This window comes from Mya arenaria, chromosome 11 (genome assembly GCF_026914265.1).
Source record: "Mya arenaria isolate MELC-2E11 chromosome 11, ASM2691426v1".
NCBI lineage: Eukaryota > Metazoa > Mollusca > Bivalvia > Myida > Myidae > Mya > Mya arenaria.
This window is the reverse complement of record NC_069132.1, coordinates 41,669,558-41,690,648: the sequence shown is the minus strand read 5'-3', so window position 1 is coordinate 41,690,648 and position 21,091 is coordinate 41,669,558. Positions and strand designations below refer to the sequence as shown.

The following is a 21,091-nucleotide window of genomic DNA, read 5'->3' as shown; positions in this document are numbered from 1 at the left end:
CTAGGTCAGCTACTTGCAGCTGTGAACGAGATGGATTTTTTTTCTGTGGTCTGCTGAAGAGTGGCAATTGCTGTTTCGCTATGGGGTCTGAGATGGGTTTTTCTGCCTTCACTAGCCTCTGCTTTACATAGGCATCGTACGCTTTCACGCCTATTTGTTCTATGTTCCTGACCGTCTTAACTACGGACTCACTGACTATGTCCTTTGTGTCCAGGACTGGAAGATCAGCACTTTCTTCAAGAAAGGGATTCCCCATGTCTTCAATAGTTGACACTAGAGACATTACCTGCTTGGCAAATGCAGTTTGTACTGCTGGAGTCTGCTCATGGTGACCGGTGGCATCATCTTGAGCAGTGAACGCGGTCTCAAATTCAATTGTTATCCTTGCTAGCTCAGGTCCTGCAACCATCCAACGTCTGAACGCACTCGGATTTTCTGTGAGGCCTACTGCACCCCCAGATCCCTTCACCATCGCATTGTTCTGCTCATGACCTTGATCAATTGCCATTCCAGATGATACACGAGCAGTTTTGTGAATCACAAAGTTACCATTCTGGAATTCAGTGTGTAAGTCTGGATGAACCTGTGAAAGCGTGTTCAAGTCTCGAATGTGAACAGGTAGCCATCGGGCATAGTTGGTTTGATCCAGTGCAAAGAACCACGGAGTCAGCTTGTTCAGGGTCTCTACGTAGAGGCAAAAATTGCCATCGCGTTCAGCTCTAACGAACATCAATACCATGAGTTGCAGTTTCAGAGTTAGCCACCAATATTGAAAGTGAGGGCATGCCACAACCCGTTGCTCCTCCCAGTCGCCAATTAAAACTTTTGGATCTTCTTCAGGAAGTGAATCGATGTACGCCTGGTACGCCTTGTGCTTGAGGATGGCAAGGCTAGCAGCTGTGACTTGATGGGCATGTCTCGTCTTTGTGACATGAGCTACTTTAATAAATGAGTCTGCAGTGCCGGGCGTTGTTACATCTGCTTGAACAAGGGCTGATGTCCAACCGCTGTCTTGCAGCCAAGTACCAAGTGCTCGAAATGCAGCCATTTCAATATGTAGCCCACCAAACATAATGAGATATTTGTCTTCACCGTGTGTAACTGGCCAGGACATCTGAATCTGCTTTGCCAAGGAATACAGGGGTTGGTCTACAGCCATGACTGCGATCTGACCCGGATTGACATAATGTGTTGCATTTCTGATCACATCCATCCCATGCTTGACCATGGCAACTGTGTGCGCACTCTCATAAAAGAGTGGCAACAAGGAACCCAAGGTGACTAGATGTGGTTCTTGGGACTGTCGGGAAGCATGATACGCAGCCCATGACACATATTCACCTTTTTCAAGTTTGGTCTTGTCTACTAGACGTCTCACTTGGACAAGCCATTCTTGTTCTTCAAGCATTGCCTCTTGAACGGAAGTTTCAGCTGGCGTAACAGGACCAACAATTGCTACTGGAATACACATTGTTTTTGTGCGTAGTATTGCTGGTGGGACATCTGCATAGGCGTCTGGGAGTGGCACAACCTTTCGCTTGTCATCGTGTGGTGATGCAGGATGGAGCAAGGTTATACCTCTGTCAGTTCCAGGTACAGCCTCTGTCGGAAACTGGAAGAGTGATATGCTTGTTCCGTGGAAGGAATCGTGTGCGGTAGCTGATGTTGGGTTGTGATCACAGTTATCAAGGGCACCTACTGTGAACAGTCCTAAGTTCATATTGACAGGACAAACGACGCCTTCTGCTTCAAACCTATCACATGTTCCATTTGCCAGATCAGTGATAACCTGCAAAACACGGTCATAGCACACGCTCATGCCAAGCTGAAACATCATGTCAACCAGTCTCTTCTTGCGTGTTGCAGCGTGTAGTTTTAGGCCAATATATAGAGGCAGCGGTGTTTCACGATCCGCTTTATGTCTGACCTGTCCAGAGGTAGATGCATGCCTGGAATGTTTTACAGCATTGAAAAGGAACATCTGTGATATGGTTAGGGCTGCTTGTAGGTCTGAGCCTTCCTTTGCGGACTGATCCTTTATGCTCGGTCCCTGAAGAACCATGTCAACTAATGCCTTCAAAGACTTGGGTATGACATGTTCTTGACACTGTGGGGGAAATGACCCATTGAATAAGGACACATTGTCGAACATGTCTAATCGCACTATTTCAGCCGCCTTTGCAATATGGATTGCATCCAGATCATAGTCTCTATGGCGATTCGCTTCCTGTACAAGATTTGCTACATCAGAGTTAAACATGAAAATCACACCTTGACCCTGACTACATTTACTCGTATGTGCTGAGAGATCTGGTATTTGTGACAAGATTTTGTCCTTCAATCGTGTTGCATGCACACTGTCCTTAACACCCAGTTCCTCCATTCTGTTATTGTACAACTGGACCAGGTTAGCTAACCTGAACGAAGGTCGCTCTTCATCACACCTAGCCTCGTCAATGTATGCAAGCAGTTCAGCAAACACAATGCCATGGATGTTACCATCGGAGTTACTCTCATGTGATTGTTCCAAAAACTGTGCATGTTGTTTGTACAGAGACGTCAAACAGTTTGCATGGTATTCTGCTTCAGTAGCTACCATGTCGCCACCAGCTAATTTGGTTAACAATGTAGAGTCGCAAAGATCAGTCGCACATTTTCGCACTTTTCTGTCCAAAGCAAAGGTTGAAGCCACACGCTTGTATCTATCTGAAGACGAAATACTCTTGTCACAGAAAAAGCATAATTTGTCTGAAAAAACGCTGAAACTTGCAGATGGATTGCTTGCTGATCTAGTGATTTTAACATCACTTAGTCCGGAATCATTTCCTGACGTACTGCTCTTCACCTTGCGCTTCAATACCTGCTGTAACTTAGTCCTGTTGTACTGAACCCTGCAGGATTTATGCCAGGAAGCTTCGTGCCGTTTTAATGTCTCAACATCCATATTCACCAGGTCTATGGTAATTGGTAAGACCTCAGCATTGCGAAACTCCTTCAAATAGTCCACCAATGTTGTGTAACCTTTTCCAGAATCACTTGCTTTGGATTTTGCTGGACATTCCAAATGTTCCGAAGTGTTTGATTGGCAAAATATGCATAGATGCCATTTAATAGACACGTTTGTATCGTCTCTGCTGTCCACCTCAGCCATGGCTAATGAAAGTACTACACGTGTTCCCGCTAAATTGTCCAATATAGCCGTGATAGATTTCTTCACTGGCCCATCTCTATCCAACGCCTTGTGTTCATGCGAGCTTCATAGTAGACACAAACCTACAACATCAATTATAAGATAAATAAGAACTCAATTAGGAAGTGGCACAGATAGTCCAGTGGCTTAGGTCCCAAAATCACAATGTTTGTGCATTTATGTTAGTATATACATCTGCCACCAGGTGGCGCTATGTGGTGCCACATGACACCAGGGGGCGCTGCAGAAGTGTTTCCATGTTATGCTATTATGTAACAAGACATATATGCTGCAAACAGAATGTAAAAATGTTACCTAGATCAAAAGTTATGGTCACTTATGTAAATATATAAGCAAAAAACTCCCACCTCTGCCGCCAGGTGGCGCTAGGTGGCGCCACCTGGCACCAGGTGGTGCTGTCGAAGTGGTTCTACAGCAGAAAAAGTATGTAATGGTCATATGTATATGTATGAAAAATTTCATGCTTGTTTCCAAAAGTGCACAAACATTGTGATTTCGGGAGGTAAGCCATTGGACTAACAGCTGTGATAGGAAAGGAGATTATTTGTATGGTGGCATTTTACTACCAATAATAAACTAATAACGTCCGCAAAACGGTTCGTGTTAACTACTTTATTTTCGCGTTGATGTTCTAGCTAGCTGGTTAATATTCGCGATATTTTTTTCACGTTGAGATAAATAACATAAGGCAAATACCGGCTTAAATGTGCCCAGACCTGCCACCTGTTACCTGTTCATGCTGTACAACACTGACAGGTTTTCTAGTTAAGCACTCTTTTGATCACAACTTTTGGAGATCTCACCAATGCTGTTTTCTTTTGATCTATAGCTTCCTATGCAAACTCAATAAGCAAGTAATTTTTGAATAAAAAAAACAAAACACTTAGTAATTTCCTTGATGTGTTTTGGCAAACAATACTGCAGTCAGGCAATCCTACTATAAAATCTGCTATCTCAATATCATTAATATTAATTAGAAAATGAGCTTTATTGTACAAAAGGCATTTTCGATATTTAGGGTAATCCATTGTTACCCAACTGATTGGTCATTTTAACTAAAGATCTTCGGAAAATCAAAATGTTATCTTTGTATACAGCTATAAGAATGTAAAATGATGTCCCTCGCAACATTCGGATCATATGATCAAGAAATAAGTCGTCAGGTACTTCCTTATTATACTTAAATAGGACATAAAGTTAAAACATAATTTAGTTTTAAATTAGTTTGTCCATTAACATAACGTAGGTTTTATTATCATTAATGTTGTGGCAACATCATAGCCATACAAACAATAACATACAATGAAGTACAGTGGTACAAGTACACAAGAACACACACTTTTACACGGAAGAAGAGTGAATATTTAATTTCCACTTCTGTTGCAAAAAGAAAAATATACAAACTTTGATAAATTTAGAAGTAATTTTGGCGATTTAGTTATCATAAGTTTTCGAATTTTGTTAATGTTGGTCATCTGCAGTAAAAATTGCTTAAATACTTTTTTCGAAATTTCCTGTGTTTAGGGCAAACTAGAACGAAATGGTATTCATCCTCAATAATTCTCATGTTACAATTATTACATAATCTTTCGTGGCGACGAGTATACAATATTTGAAATGATCTTGTACAAACTGTCATAACATTGTTTTGGCATATTTTAGCCGTGAACTTATCATCTACCATATAGCTGTCACAAACAGTGGTCTTCATAATATTACACCATAATCTCCACTCAAACAGCATTGTTTAAAGTGACACTCTTAATCAAAATCAATATATACACATGTATAACAAACATAACTTTAAAGTGATAAACCTTTAACTGCTTACTAAATAATGCATTTATGGTAAATATTAATTACTGATAACAAGATTGTAACCGTGTATTTAATAACTGAAAACGCAAAAATATTAAATGATTGGTGAAAGCTGAAAGATTTGCTGTGGTCTACTATTTCTTTCAAATTAAACTCGGTATCCATCATCAGAACTATTGTTTTCGACAATTAATGATCCCTTTTGGAATATTAAACAATATTATTAATTGTGGTAAATCTTATTCGGGAGTAAGATTTCATCTTTAAAAGTAAAAACATCATACACGTTTAAACCATTCAATATTATTAAAAAAGATGTTACAATTATTTTAGTTCTCTTGTTTCACTGATAACCTAGGTTTTATTTTAACATAAACATATATTGAAAAAAAGTATTCGAGCATCTATTATGCGTCGATCATTTGACCACATGCACATTCATACCGGCATAATAAGTTGGATACAAACCCCATACATCAAACGTATGCTCACCTTCAAATTAACAGTAATCCAAAGGTAATGCTAATTGATGGTTTTCCGTCATTAGCCTTATTTTCTATGTAGATAAACACAATTCATTTCCAACTCGTTAATAATGGATGATAGGCATATTGAAATGAACATCAGGGTGGGTAACATCAATTGGAGAGGATAGGCTGTAATTTGTATTCCATTGCTTTCAGTGGTTAACGTTAACATGGACAAAAAGTGCTTTTGGTGGCCTTTATGTGTTGATATTCAGTCGCATTCTGATCATGTTTGCAAACAATTTTGGTATACATGTGCAACAATAATCGCGTATATTCAGTTATTTAGTTACCAGCACGGACAACAGATGTCATCAATGACATAATAAAATAATGTTAAAATAGATTTGAAAACACACCTTTATTATATGATTTCAAATGATCTACAGATTTTTAAACAATGAAATAACTAATAATTCATTGTTTTGAAATGTAAGCCCGTTCTAACAGCCAGATCATATTTCTTTGCACAATGTTCTGTCAAATGTTCAATGACGTCAGTACTTTTGCATACAATTCGGCTTTTTTGGAAATAATTACGGCTATTTTTTATACTTTTAAGGCTGATAATTAACAAACAACAACATTTGTTTTAGTGTTAGATTGCATTATATTTCAGTTAGTACACGAGACAGCCGTTTCGTTGGATTAGCACAGAAAGAAATTAAAGGTAATATATGAAAAGAATGTACACAATTCAATGGAAAGTGTGAACAATTGTAATTGCTTATTATAAGCTTCGTCTAAACATTAAGGTTGAAAAACATTACCCAGAAAGCTTTTGGCCACATGAATACATGGAAACATGGAACACATAAAAAGAATTTTCGAAATATTTATATCGAAGTATAAAATATTCTCATCATAAATCTTAGCGAACACAACTTTTGTTCATTAGTGTTTTAAACTTGTTCGTGTTATATTAACATGACTCTATTTTGCCCTTATATATATATTCAAACTATTAAATATAAAAAATATTATTATATAATATATTCAAACTATTAAATATAAAAAAAATATGTACACTATAGCACCATAATTTTAATCATTCTCTCATTTTAATCAAGCTCAGGCGTCCAGTATTAAAGCATGAATTAATCTAAACACCCTGTAATGTGGTGTTTTTAAAGGATTCCTCTTTTTCAAAGTAACAGATGTCAAAACTTCAACTTAAATCTCACCTGTATTTATTTCAATGGATTATCTTTAGGACTCATCAGCCCGCCAGAATGTTTTGTAGAAAAACAACAGTGGAGAAAACATCTTTTACTGCTAAAAATTAAGACTATTCTTGACTTGCAATTTAACCAGCGTGGCTTACACTGGCTTACCATCTTAGGACTGCCTGTCTCAGAACACATCTAAACATCATCCAAGTAAGTAACAGCCTTTTGCGAGCTTTCATTTGTTTCTATTCGGTTACATATGAGCGGTGTGCATACTCTATCAATGTGACGGAAACGATATTTTACATTGACAGTTGAATCAACTAATAAATGCAATCATAAACTTTGTGATACTGGTTAATATTTACTTTGTTAGACACAATAAAAAGGATGTTAAGGGACGGAAATTGTATTCATTATCCATTTCTAACACACTATTTATATGTATGTTTTCTAGTGTCAGATCTTGCGGTTATGCAAGCAAAACTGTATTTATGTTAAACTGCAGTTTAGTTTGTTTTACCATACAGGTAATCACTGCAAGTAAGGAATTCTAGGATATAGATAATATACATATTCTGAAAGATAATTTCCAGATCGTGTGTGTCAAACCGTGTGGTTGTTGATAGAAACGAATTTATTCTTAGCTAAACTTTAGTCATTTTACATTACCGTTTCTCATTAAATTTTTCGATACAAATTAAAAGCAGATTTGTAAAATAGGTTATTTGCAGGAAAATTAAAAAAGGCACAGCCCACCACCTTATAAAAAAGGAAATATCGAACATAAAGTAATTGAATGGCATTGACCTCTTATAAGGCTGTAGGCCGCAGCCATTCGGAGTTTAGTACAGCAAATAAGGTATTAAACCGGGTTTATGTTTAAGCTTATTGCTTTTTAACTTGTTTCTGCAGCTTTTTGTAAAAAAATCATCTTGTCTCCATTTTGACAAGACATATAAACAAATAAATGATTATAGGTAAAACGATGGTACTTATGTATTTGCGGTTTTAGAAAGTGCTGATTAAAAGACCACTTTAATTCAATACACTCACGAAATTACAACGTAAATGTGAATTTGAAAGCAATCCAAAGAATCTTAAAAACTGTTGGTGAGGAACAAAGTGGAAAAGATAATTATAGATAACTAGTAAGAAAATGGAAGGCTTAGTGTGTTTACTAAAAGTGTACTCTTCCTACTACAAATAGTCAAAAGGTCCTCAGGCAATTTCAGGTTTAATTTAATTAACTTTACATTAGCAATAAATTTCAGATATGAAAGCAATGCTTATATACCCTAGAACATGACTGCAGGTCTATCAATTACTGTAACTAAACTAGCTGTATTAAAAATTCATCAATGTACATTACCTGTTTTGAGACAATGACATGCACTTATCAGTTACAGGTTGGTGTCAACTTTTGTATACATTATATATATGAATATCAGTTCGGGCAATATAAACAGGCGCCAGAAATTCAAGAATGTCTTGTCATTGTCTTGCGTGAGACAACATTTTGATTGTTCAAGAAATTAAAACTTTATCAATTTTGTGACTTCCTAAAAGAAAATATGTTTTATTTAGCATTTTTCACTTTTGCCATGATCAATTGATATATAGCTTACAATAAACTTTGTATCCAAGTTTTAAAACACATCATTTCGATGCATGTTTAATAAGTTTCAAATTAAAACCGGTAATTCTCTTAACATATCGACGTTTTATGGTATCTTAATACAGCTGCACAGTTATGCTTGAGAATAATCCGAAATATTTCTACATTATCAAAATAGCGGTGCCACTTCGGCGCCAAATCATTGTAATTGTCTTCACCATGCTACCCATACTGACCATGAGATGAAATAATGATCGTTGGATCATACAGATGTTGGTAAAACTCTGTGAAAAATGACTTTTTTGGATAGCATGAAGCAAACCTTGTTGATGTCCATCAGCATTTCTCAGCCTGATAACTAAACGGTTTAGCTTGTGTATTTAATATGTATCTGCTATCAATCAGCAATGTTGAAAGCATATCATTTTTTTTTCATTCCATTCTATACTCCTGTTTATCAGATAACAAATAAAATTCATCACATTTAGTTTCATTAAAGAATTGATGTCATTATCGATATATGAACGCAATTGGGCTTGTCAAAGAACTCCACGCAAGCCAAATTGTGTTCAAATTCTCCGATTATGACATCAATCCCGCAATTCATTACTTATATTTACACCAATAGTTCATTATTTCATTCAAGAATTGTTAAAAGAATACTTCATTTCATTAAAGACAATCTTTCAGAAAACCTTTCTTACCCAATTTGTAAATAGATCGACCCGACTGTAACCGGAAACATTTCATCAAATGACGTCACAATAACACGGGAAAAGATCAACCACTTAAAATCACTTTTAAGCGTAAAATTGAAACATTTGACTTGACTTGGCAATTATACGAGGGTTGTCCGGAAAGTTTTGAGACTGTGTCTATATTTCAAAATGTTTTTAATATAAATCAACAAACAATAAACAGCTGTGTATATAGACTATTCACGAGTTTCCTTTTGAAAAATAAAAATAAATAATCTCAAATTAAGGAAGGAAAGGATTGTCAAGACAACCCATCTAGCGCTTCACGGAGCACTTTGAAATTGACGTTTTCTGAAAATTGCTCACAATTCATTATATACTACTCCTTCTGAATAATAGACGCCAAAACGTCACGTCAAAACATATGACGACAGTATGACGTCAGCTGCATCACTAAGCAAATTATTGACGCAATCTAACAGGAGACATGGTTGTAACGATCGGCGGAAGTAGAGAGGTATTTCGAAGATGTCGGAAAAAACCCAACGTTAACGTCACGCACGGAGCAGCGCGCTATGATCAAGCACTGTGTTCGCAGCGGAATAACTCCTACAAATACATATACGTTTCTAACACGGGATAAATCAAAGCCAGCATGTTCAAGGACTTTGGTATTTCGCTGGTATGGACGTTTCAGTGACGAGCATGGAAATGTGTGCGATTAGAAGCGGAGCGGCAGACCGTCAGTCGTGAGTGAATTTGACGTAAATTCAGTGCAGGACATGTTACAAGAAGACTGGCGGAGGACAGAGAGGGAAATTGACGAATCCGTTCAGCTAAAAAGAACAGTTGTTCATAATATCATAAAAGGGTGGTACGGAGAGATATTCAAGCAATGAGTTGATTTTCACCGTAAGTGTGTATACGTGCAGAAGGAGCGTATTTTGAAAATGACGTGATACAATGACACAACGTGCTCCGTGGCTTGTAACCTGTACTTTTTGTAATGTTTGTTGTATTACGTGCACTTCGTAGTATATTGTTGAAACTTTCAGGATTTGTTTATATGAGATAGGATTGACAGCTGATGAAATTTTAATTGCATCCTATGAGTGGTAAGTTTTTTATGAATGCAGTCTCAAAACTTTCTGTACAACCCTCGTACATTTAACATATCATAAATTAACACTTTCTAAAATGTTGATTTATATTGGACGGGACATCCTGACATAATACAAATAATAACAAGATCAACAATTTTCATGCATATTGTTTTGCGATGAATTGCGATCCGAACATATCCGAAGTTGTTGCGTTCCTCGGATGATAACCGCAATTTCCGAAAGGCAGTTCATTTAAGGAATGGAAGTTGAGGTGTAAATATAAAACAATGAAAATACGCAACGTTTTCTCTAATCACGAAAAAGAAAGTGTTAGGTTTTAAAGGAAACTTTCAGTATGTAAGCGTTCATCGTGTATGCTGACTTGAACTTGTCCTGAAATAAGGCAACACACATTGTGTTGAATTAGGTAATTAATACGTAAATAAGTCTATACACCTTTCGAAATTTCGCGTAATAACTCATCAGTCCAACAGAAAACAATAATAAGTGTATGCATTATACGATTTCATATTTCAGTGACCTTTCCTCCTTATCCATCAATCCAATCTTCTCGAGTTTATTCGTGGAAGTAATTTAACAATTTGTTTGAGCATCAATAAAAGATATACTGCAGTTTGTATAATACTATTGATTTGACAACGTTGTGTTATGGGTTTTGGCAAACCATGTAGAAATGTTGCATACTTTTCATATAATTTTCTAATTTTATTTTATTAGTCATTTTCTTTTAAAAGAAGACCAACCCGATAATTCAAATGCATGCGTATCATCATAATCCGAACTTATGTCCAACCCAATTTACACGTTGAATGGGTCCTAACTGCGGTAATTATATCTCGTTCAGCTCATGTCGATCTTGGTTCATGGATAATCAACTACGATATACAGGAGAACTGCTGGCATTAATTGCTTGTTATTCAGGTGCATCTTGAACATTGATTATGTGCTTACGCATACGCTTACAATGGTAACATGTGTATCATCCGAATCGTCGACATTCAAGACAAAAAATATCACAAAGTTTCACAATTAAAGCTTGATAATATTTTCCAAGTATGTTTACTTGTTCAATACGGTAAAACATAACCTGAAATTAAGGCTACAAGTATTCGTTCATAAATAATTCTTTTACTTTCAGATACACAGTATTCATTTTCAATAACAATAATTCAATAATTTATCTTTAACTATAAATCCTTGATAGCACATAAAAAAAATATAATATCAAAATATACATTGTTGTCAAGTTGATGGTTGAGATCCGCATGTTAAGAAAAGGTAAACGCAATTAAATGTATAGATTTAGACGGAACATAATTACATAGAGTGGAATAAGATAAACCTTTTGGAAACCAGCTACAAACTATTATAACGATACCAGGCAGTTTGTTTGACCATATGTCCTTAATTTACTGAAACAAGCACAGGTGGTGGCCAGTATTTAATATTATTGAGTTAACATATGTCGTGCAGCAATCCAATATCAGCATTGTTTAATATGTCATGAGAATACCGTAGGCCTCGCTGACTAAACGAGTGACGTCCATATTTTCAAGCATTGCCACTCAATGTGACCCCTTGCATGTGTGTTTTAACCTGTTTTAGTTGACCCATTTTGTAGGAATTGTACGTTATTGAAAACTCCACTTTGTTGTCCTATCTGTATTAACATTCAAATTAAGGTGAATTAAAAAGAATTATCAATTATAAAAGCGACTGAAGATTAGCAATGATATATCTTTCGCTTAACTAAATGTATTCCATAGGAAGGTATACATTATTTGTGTTGGTATTTTACTAATCGAGTTACAAAGCAAAAAATGCTTTTGTCACATATGCCTTATTGAAAAGGGAGATTTTGATAAAATTCGCCGTACGGCTGCATATTTTAACTGGGAACCACTTCGAAACGCCGATCTTGATACCTAAACTACAAATATAATATCAGCGATAAAAGCAATCTTGAAAATATGCATACCTAACAGACCTAATGTCCTTTTCAGATAAAAATATTCAACTTCAAATGTGCAGGCGTAAACGAGTGTATCGTTTAGTAAGACATTTAAACTCAAAACACATATGGAACAAGCTCAGAGCAACCAGGAATGAAACGACAAATCCCCTGAAATATTCAAAGCACAAATATATAATTTCCTTCCCCAAAAGATTAAAAAACAACAACAATTATTCAGCACCTGGTTGTCCTGTCTAAATAACGTCATCTAGCCCGGTACATTCAAGTCAAAAACCTTATTACAATCAGGCTCATAGGTAACAGATGACAGAAAGGCGAAAGATGATCTTTTCAACAACTATTTTTGAGATCAAACACTAATCGACAAATCTTCTGCTCCAGTATTTAATGTTTTGCCCAATTAAAATCTAGGCATTAGTTGTTTAATTGTTTCACCCCCTTGATATCTCCTCTGTGATAAAGTCTTGCAATGCCTGTGGCCCAGATGGCATATAAACGAATTATGCGGGAACTTTCACACGAAATATCTGAACCATTGTCTTCATTATTTAATATATCTGTAGTTACGTCGATTTGGAAAGGGGCTCACGTTACACATAACTTTTCAGGTGAGCCATTCCTATTTAACAATTATCGTCCTTTTCCACTAATAAATACCGTCAGTAAAATGTTTCAAAGAGTTATTTTTATGAATACTCACAACTACATTTATAACAAAAATATGCTGAGTTCTGTTGAATCAGGTTATACCCGATACGACTCGGATGACTTACATTTCTACTCTCTACGTTCTCTGAAGCGGTCGACCAGTGGAGTAAAATAAGAGAAGTACTTTGTGACATTTATAAGCAAGGTGGTTGCCCGCGTATGACATGCTTGACTTATTTATGAACTAAAATCGATTAGTGTATCCGGAAATCTGATAACTTGGTTCGAATCTTACCTTTTCGATCGTAATCAAAGCGTTGTTCTCTCAGGTGAACAACCGCAGTGTAATCGTATTATTGCCGATGTTCCCCAAGGCTCTATTCTAGGCACTTTGTTATTTTTTATACATATTAATGATAATGTTTCTGATATCAATGCACATATTCGGCTTTTTGCTGATGATACTAGATTTTTTTATTAAAGTTGACGGTCCCGCTTAGGGAGCAACCATTCTCAATAATGACTTGTGTAAAACAACAACCACGGCATCCCATGGGCTTGTGAAATTCAACCCTAAGAAAACAGAAACATCAATAAATTTATGTATTTTTTGTGACGTTGTATGCGTCATGTTTACGTTTAATGATGCTTTAAAAAGAGTTCCTCTAAAAAGGAACAGCTTTTGAATTTCTGCTTCTGGACATTGTCCATGTAGTATCATTGCATTTATTATTAAGAAGAGTTTGTGCAAGAAGTTCGGGGTTTATACTTTATGCAATATTGGTATCTTTTCAGTATATTGAAAGTTGTTTTCCGGATTTGACGTGAGGGTTTGTTTTTCCAGCAGTAATTGTGTATAATATGTCATGTATTATGATAAAAAGATCACAATTCATCTAATGGAAATTGGATTTCTAACGTGAAAAGGGTCACACTATTACATTGAATAACGAGTCAATAGAAAAAGAAACATTTTGTAACGTTTTGTCGTGTTTAATTTACAAATCTATATACAAACAGATCACCATTGACGTTTGACCACAGTCAAACAAACAGATTAATTAATAATTCAGCTCTACTAATGCCGTAACTGAAAGAAAAATACATACATTTACAATTTCAGTTAAAATTATGTACAGATATTAAATAATACATTCGTATTCATCTCCTTCAATCAACAAAATAATAGTAATGCGCAAATAATACAATAAAGTAACCATATACAGCCCTACATTATCACACAAAGTTCCGCTGTTATATGTGTTCTTCAATATTAACACTTCAGAGTTAAGGCGCTTAAAAATATAAAACTCCGAAATTAATGATATAAACTTGAAAATTGCATCTACCCAATGACTTCTCTAAATAGCTTATTAGCCTAAGGTAAGAGCAATTTAAAAATAAAATAAAACGCATGTATACCGGAATAGCTCTGCAGTTCTAGGATTGTTGGAACCAGACATTCCAATTTAACAGTTGAATGTTCCCCCAACATCAGAAAATCCTGATGCTGAAAGTCTTAATGGCCAAGTGCCTTCAATAAGTAGGAAATTTAACACAAAAATCCTATACTAGCGGAAAAAAGAAACAGTGTATGCAAAAGAAACGCGAATCTTACATAACTCTAACATAACAAGTTTATCAAGATGATTGAATTCTAAAAAATGTCACATGCTTCTACAGTTGTATCTATAATTGTTTTAAAAACATCAAGATCGATAAATTGTCGCGACATGTTTGAAACATTTCAGCAAATATTTCTTACAGTACGACTAGATTGAATATTATTTTTTTTTCTTTCTTTCAAATATCGCTACCATGTAACCTACATTTATTGCGCGAGGGTCGTAATACATATACCATTTCGGATAGTAAATCAGTAAACTTGTGTTTCAATTTAAGTTTAATCAATAGATCGTACACTTTATTTCATTTCATATCACATCGACAATTAAACGTCGAATGTCTTTGTACGAATTCTTTGCACGATTTTTTTTTACCTTATCAATTGCCTTTCAGAATATGTACTGGATCATAAATGAGTGCAGGAACGGAAATACTAATATGTTTTTTTTCATATTGGGGGAACTTATAAATTAACTTATAAATAGTTATAAAACGTTTCTGGTTTTCGAAAATTTTGGAGGAAATTTAAGATTGATTACATTAAACCTTAATTATGACGACTTTATCTTCAAATCATCAGAAACGGACATAATGTTTCTGTAAAGAATGGCATTACAGTAATTGTAATATTTTAAATCTAAACATTAGTTGTCTGTGCACCTCTGGCCCTCCGCACGGACTTGTTTTCACTGGAACGCATCAAAATCTTCTTGTACGCCCTCCTGAAGTTTTTATCCATCAATGAATATACTGCAGGATTACAACAGTACACCACCCAACGAAACATAGTTGTCCAAATGTGGTGAATTGGATGTATGAATTCTTTATCTCTCAAATTTAAAACAAAGTTGGGAAGGGAACTGAGGAAAAATATAAGAAATATACACATCATCATTGTTGAAATCCGTATTGCTTTTGACTTTGGAGAGTTGCCCTGCCAACGACGTACACGTTTGAAGTTATTGTAAGCAGTACATGCAATACGAACGTAGCAATACATGATAAAAATACATGGTATTATAAAACCAGCGATTACCATGACAACTCTGTTGCTTTGGTCAACACTTTTGTCAAATGTGCATGAGAGAATTTGGGTCTGAAATTGGAATGCACCCCACACCCCATTTGTAGGAGGAATGGTGAAAAAACAAGGCACCACCCAGCAAACAAGAAGAGAAATTATAAGTTGCCTTACTTTTGACATGTATCTGTACTTGTCGATATAAACAAAATTAAGAAACAAGTACAATGCTATGACAGCTAAATGTGCCATTATCACTCCAGACAGAGTATAGCGAATGCCTCCTGTGGCAGAGCAGAAGATCTGCGGTATGGTTCTGGATTTCCTATGAAAGAACACTGCTTGGATTGACATTACAAGCGAGCAGTACAAAAATCCAGCAAAGCTGAGACTACCTATCAAGATACAGTTTACACAATATCTGAGGCTGGAGAATAATATGGCAAGTATGGTTACTAAATTTCCAAAGCTACCCACTAGACAGAGAATGATGGTGAGGGCTTCCAGAACAATAAGAGCTTTATGTTGAAAGCACCACCATTCAAAACAATGCGTCTCGTTGGAGCTCCCGTCATCAAGATTCGGTGTAATGCGATATATGTCGCCTGATGTCGCATCGTTCATTAACTTATTCATATCTTCCTCGATGATGATATGTAGTTTTGATGTTTTAAAGATGTTATGAATATCATTTGCAAATTTCAATTCAATTTTGGCTTTCACGAATCCTTTAAAACATGTAGGGTTGCAACTAATCCAATCACGTTACACGCCTTATCATTCAATAATATCATGGTGAAGTATCTCCACGATGAGGAACACATCCAGAGTTATCAAAACCTTGTAAATACTTGGCATATGTTTGAAATATTCTCGTTTGAAAGCTAATTCTAGATGTGTTTGTCCAAAACCTTTAAGGAAACAAACGAATTTCCCATAATTCCAGAATCGTTTTTACACTAGCAAAAACGCTGAGTAATTCAAATAAATGATTTAATAGTATTTATTTCGCGTTCTGTCCTTTTGTTCATACGTTGTCCGTTTTTGTCTGTTTCGGATGATTACAGCTTCACTTGTCTCGTTTGAGTTAACGCTATCTTCGGAATTCTGAAAAATACAAACAAACAAATACAATATCTTATCAATATCAACATTAGTATTTTTGGACATAACAATTTAGTCTTCTTTTCAAACAAACCTTTGTTTACCATTAGTATGAATCATTGTCGGAAATGACATGACATAAAAGAACAATTTAATTTCGTCTTTTTATAAATCCAGCTCAGACATATAACAGTTCCCTCGACAATACTCATAAATCCCCCGACAAGTATAACAGTTCTCTTAACTCATTAAAATCATATGATTCAACACAACTGTGTGACATCGCTCCTATATGTTTTGCCCTCTTTTTGAAAGTACATTCCGAACAAAAGCACATTTATTTCCTATGGCGACAAAGTATCGCCCTTGTGTCTGTACCTTCTTAAAGATATTTGCCACAACGAAGCATCAATTAAAATCGTTTGAGATCTCTCATTGTTAGCCGATATAAAAAGGAAACCATATATTGAATCATTCAACACTTTAAACGATCCCTGTTTCAATTATATTCTGTTAGCCGGTGATACATCACGTTTCATACATATATATATCAGAAATGATTGACATGACATGATTGTTCTATCATTCATTTCCGTTGCGGACGATTTTAAAACAATAATTGAAACCACTTGTGGGATTTCTCTGTTTTTAACTTCTTCGATTCTAATAAATCTTCATAAATTTAACGGTGTTGATATTGATATACTTTTTATAGAGGTAATAATAGCTATTGCCGGTTTAGATATAAGGATTAAAACGATTATAATTTTTAAAAAAACACACAACTGCTTAGTCAATTGATTTCGCATTAGTGTTATCTTTATATTTAAGTTGCTTTAACAGTTCAGTAATACTTAAATACGAAATGGCCTTTTTAACGAAAAACACAGCATTCCACACATATTATGTGCTTGAAAAGAAATTCAGAGATACGGGAACAACTTCAAATTTTCGAGCGCCTGTTCTGAATATGAATGCGTTAATCAAATAGCCAGGATGCACATTATCATATATATCATTACAGCCAATAAAGACTGGAGTGGATCACATGACCAGGACGGACATGTATCTCATTACAGCCAATAAAGACTGGAAGAGATCACATGATCAGGATGCGCATAGATATCATTACAGCAAAAAGGACTGTAGTCACAACATAGTAAAATGTATGCTCACATTAAACAAATAAAATAAATGAACGTTATGCCAAAGGGTGGTCTTCTGCCATCGGCTCAGTTTTTCTATGAGGAAAACCCCCATTTATTTCAAACCCGTTAATCATGGCTGATTGAACTTTGAATTGGGCGGTGCACCTACAGGTAACATATATAAACAGGACTTCTGGTGGTAAGAGTAGTTTTAGTTCGGCACATCATGTTCAAGTGCGTCAAGGCTTATAAGAAGTTTTTCATATAAATATTTATATGTTTAATTGATGGACAATTGGTTACTACTGGGACAAGCAGGAGGTGACTTCCCAAGAAACTAGTTTAAGACCCCAGTATTCACATGTTACAGTGAACTCGCTTTTGACAGACCGTCCCTTTACAGTTATCCCATCATTTATTAGCAAAGCTATTTTGATGGTCTGTCTGTGGTGTCTGTGAGCGAGTGGGGTTTTCATACGTTTATGGCTCTATTTCATTGTTGTTTTAGCTCTTGCCTTGTGCCTCTGAACAAAGTTTTAATTTTGGTGTTTGACTAGTAGGCTTGTCCTCGCAATGTTTTAATGCATTATTCATAATAGCTTATGTAAGATATACTTGTTTCAAGACGAGCTTAGCTTACAGTAAAAGCAGTTCAGCTAGATTCAAACATGCAGTTATCATTTATTTGCCTTTTATGTCATATGGCCATAAATGAATTATCATTGATCTGTATTTTGTTTACATGTGGCACTGACTAGCGATACACAACAAATCAACAATGATATAAACCTTTGTAAGCTCAAAGAATGAATGGAGTTAACATGTTTATATCAATATTCGTGTTATACATACATGTATTGACAAATGTATCTTCTGTTTATTACTAAATTATGCTAGAAAAACATTTCATGTTCGCAGTTATGTTCTGTCAAAGTCAAAGCGTTGTGTAAGTGCAAGAAGGCACCAACACTTTGCATAATTATCTTACTGTTGCTTGATAGATATATCCTTGATGAAATTAATCCCACGAAAAGGTTTGGAGTGGTATTCAACGACTTAAGACAATCTTATGGTCGCACATCATTGACTTCATTCACTCCATTGGTCAGTTATTAATAACAAATATTCCGATAAGCTTCAGCGTTCGTAGATCCAATTAAGACTAATTTCGAATACCAGCCCTGAATATAATTTGAAGGTTGAAGACACAAGGGCTTCATGTAAAGTTATTTTTCGAAGAAGTGAACGTGATAAAGTTCTAAAGAAATATAAATTTAAGCAGATTAAACCGCATCACTTTCCCCTCAAAAACGCTCAACGCGGTAAATAATACAACAATGAAATAGCTTTCATAAAATGGATTCATTTTTTTGTTATTGCAACTGATTAAGTTCCGTCTACAGATTAAACAATCAACCATTACTTGTGATTTAAAGAATAATCAATTCTGTTAAAATATACATAAATAATTCAAAACAAAATGAATCATGCAAAACAGACCTTGTCATTCGTAGTTTATAAACAATATACAAATTTAAATCAATAATATACTTTAATAATAATATGTTTATTAAGTATTACCAGCATTTATTTGTACAACTATTTCAGTTTCAGAACACATTGTATTTTGTACTCGTGAGAGCTTATCTCCGGTAAATACGTTCCTTGAGCATTCATTGGTTTATTTTGTTACATTAGGCCACTGTGATAAATCCACCAGTGTTACATGTTCAATAGTCGGCTTAAACAGTGAGATCAACTATCAAATGTTAAACAGATGTTATCCTTCTTTGGGAAATATTTTTATTATCATAAAAACTATTTTATTCAAAGATGATTTTGTTCCTAGTTTTCTTTTTTCAGAAATGCAAAAACAGTACTTCATTTTTTTGCGCCCGCACCAACATTTTTACCGAGATTGACAATTTTCTCTCGTAGTATTTCTTGAAAAGTTTACAAAATAAGTGTTAAATGGTTGCTTTTAATTTTCTGATCAAAATTAGAAATACCTGTTGTGATATTCCTATACATTCATTTCGGACATGTTGAGATTTAGGATATTACAATCACATTGCGGTTTGTATAATCATGACTAACAGGAATATATTTTCGATACACAAACATAGAAAAGGAATTCTAGGCACCCTGAAAGCAGAAAGTGTGATTGTGCTAATCAGTTTCATTATATTTTCTGTTTCTTGGATCATCAACAAGACAATAAATTGACAATATGCAAACTTTAAGAATCATGGCAGTGAAGAAAGAATATAAGGATTTGACCATGATTCAAACACTGAATTATAATAAGGTTAGCTGTCCAGAGAATCTGGTCTGTGATTGACAGTTGACCTTCTGACTACTGACTTCTGAGATAAAATGCAGTGTAATCAACATCAGCTTTCGAGAACTCAATCTACAAGTGGCATGTAAGAGAAGTAGATTATACGGTATTGTAACAATCTTAAGATTAAATGTCCTCGCGTCCTTCGTCTTTCACATAGACTGCTGATGCACAAACATCTACATTTTCATAATGTCAACTTCTCAGTGTGTAACAATGTATAAAACTATAATACAAGATGGGGTGACATTCTGTATACAAACAAAAATAGTACGATTAGTGAAGTTTTCTTCCAAATTTTCAAAGTAAAACGCGCTGTTCATGTAAAACTACTGTATGGTGATACTATTTTATGCTGTACCTGTATAAATAATGATAATATGCTAACAAAACCTTTATACATAAGAGTCAAAATTAAATGTGTTTTGCATCAGAAATATGAAGGTTAAATAATAAAATAAAAAATACAATATTTTACTCGCCTTTAGGATGCAGTTTTTATTTTTGTTTATCAAAATTGCCTTTCGCCGCCATATCTTTAAAATGGAAAAAAGTTGTGTGTTTTTTTCGCTCGCTCACCCCAATTTTTTCCCTTGAAAATCCGTAAAACAGAAGTCAATTTGGTGTGGCCTTATTACACAAGTATTGTTCGTTTGTGATCTGCCGTTGTTTTATGGGTTTAGGCATACATTGTTAAAATACAGCATACTTACCATGAAAATTGCTCATACTATAGCATAAGTCATTTTCCTCTGAGTCCGACCAACAAGACAACGCATGATGTATGCTAGTCATCGTGATTCAGAACTTCTGTTTAATATTATTCGCCCCAACGCAATTGGAAGTCCTTAGACATCATGCTCTTTCTAAGAAAAAGTCCATGTATTACCCGTTAGCCGTTGATGATGGATATTTTGGCATTACATGTTGGGAAGGAAACATTTCTGGAATAGAAATAGGTTGTTATTGTTTACAATTCTATAGCGTTCAGCTTATGTCAATCTGGATTAACGGATAATTAACTGCGATATACAGGAGTAATGGTGGTATTAATTGGCCGTTA

General features: G+C 35.2%; 1 protein-coding gene across 2 annotated transcripts; it reads right to left on the bottom strand.

Annotated features, from left to right (window-relative positions):
- Nucleotides 1–13,780: 13,780 nt before the first annotated feature.
- LOC128209662 (G-protein coupled receptor moody-like) lies at nucleotides 13,781–18,928 on the bottom strand. Of its 2 annotated transcripts, none has more exons than XM_052913800.1 (2): nucleotides 18,676–18,928; nucleotides 13,781–16,542 (listed from the first exon to the last, which is right to left on the bottom strand). In XM_052913800.1, the coding sequence occupies exon 2, from the start codon at nucleotides 16,069–16,071 to the stop codon at nucleotides 15,052–15,054; it is 1,020 nt and encodes a 339-aa protein (XP_052769760.1). In that variant the 5' UTR covers nucleotides 16,072–16,542; nucleotides 18,676–18,928; the 3' UTR covers nucleotides 13,781–15,051. The 2 variants fall into 2 exon arrangements, with proteins under 2 accessions (XP_052769760.1, XP_052769761.1); XM_052913801.1 differs by lacking the exon at nucleotides 18,676–18,928 and adding an exon at nucleotides 16,644–16,730.
- Between the last annotated feature and the right edge of the window lie 2,163 nt (nucleotides 18,929–21,091).

What these genes read in the sequence shown, in the direction of transcription:
- LOC128209662 (XM_052913800.1), bottom strand. Translation starts at nt 16,071, where the DNA reads ATGAATAAGTTAATGAACGATGCGACATCAGGCGACATATATCGCATT.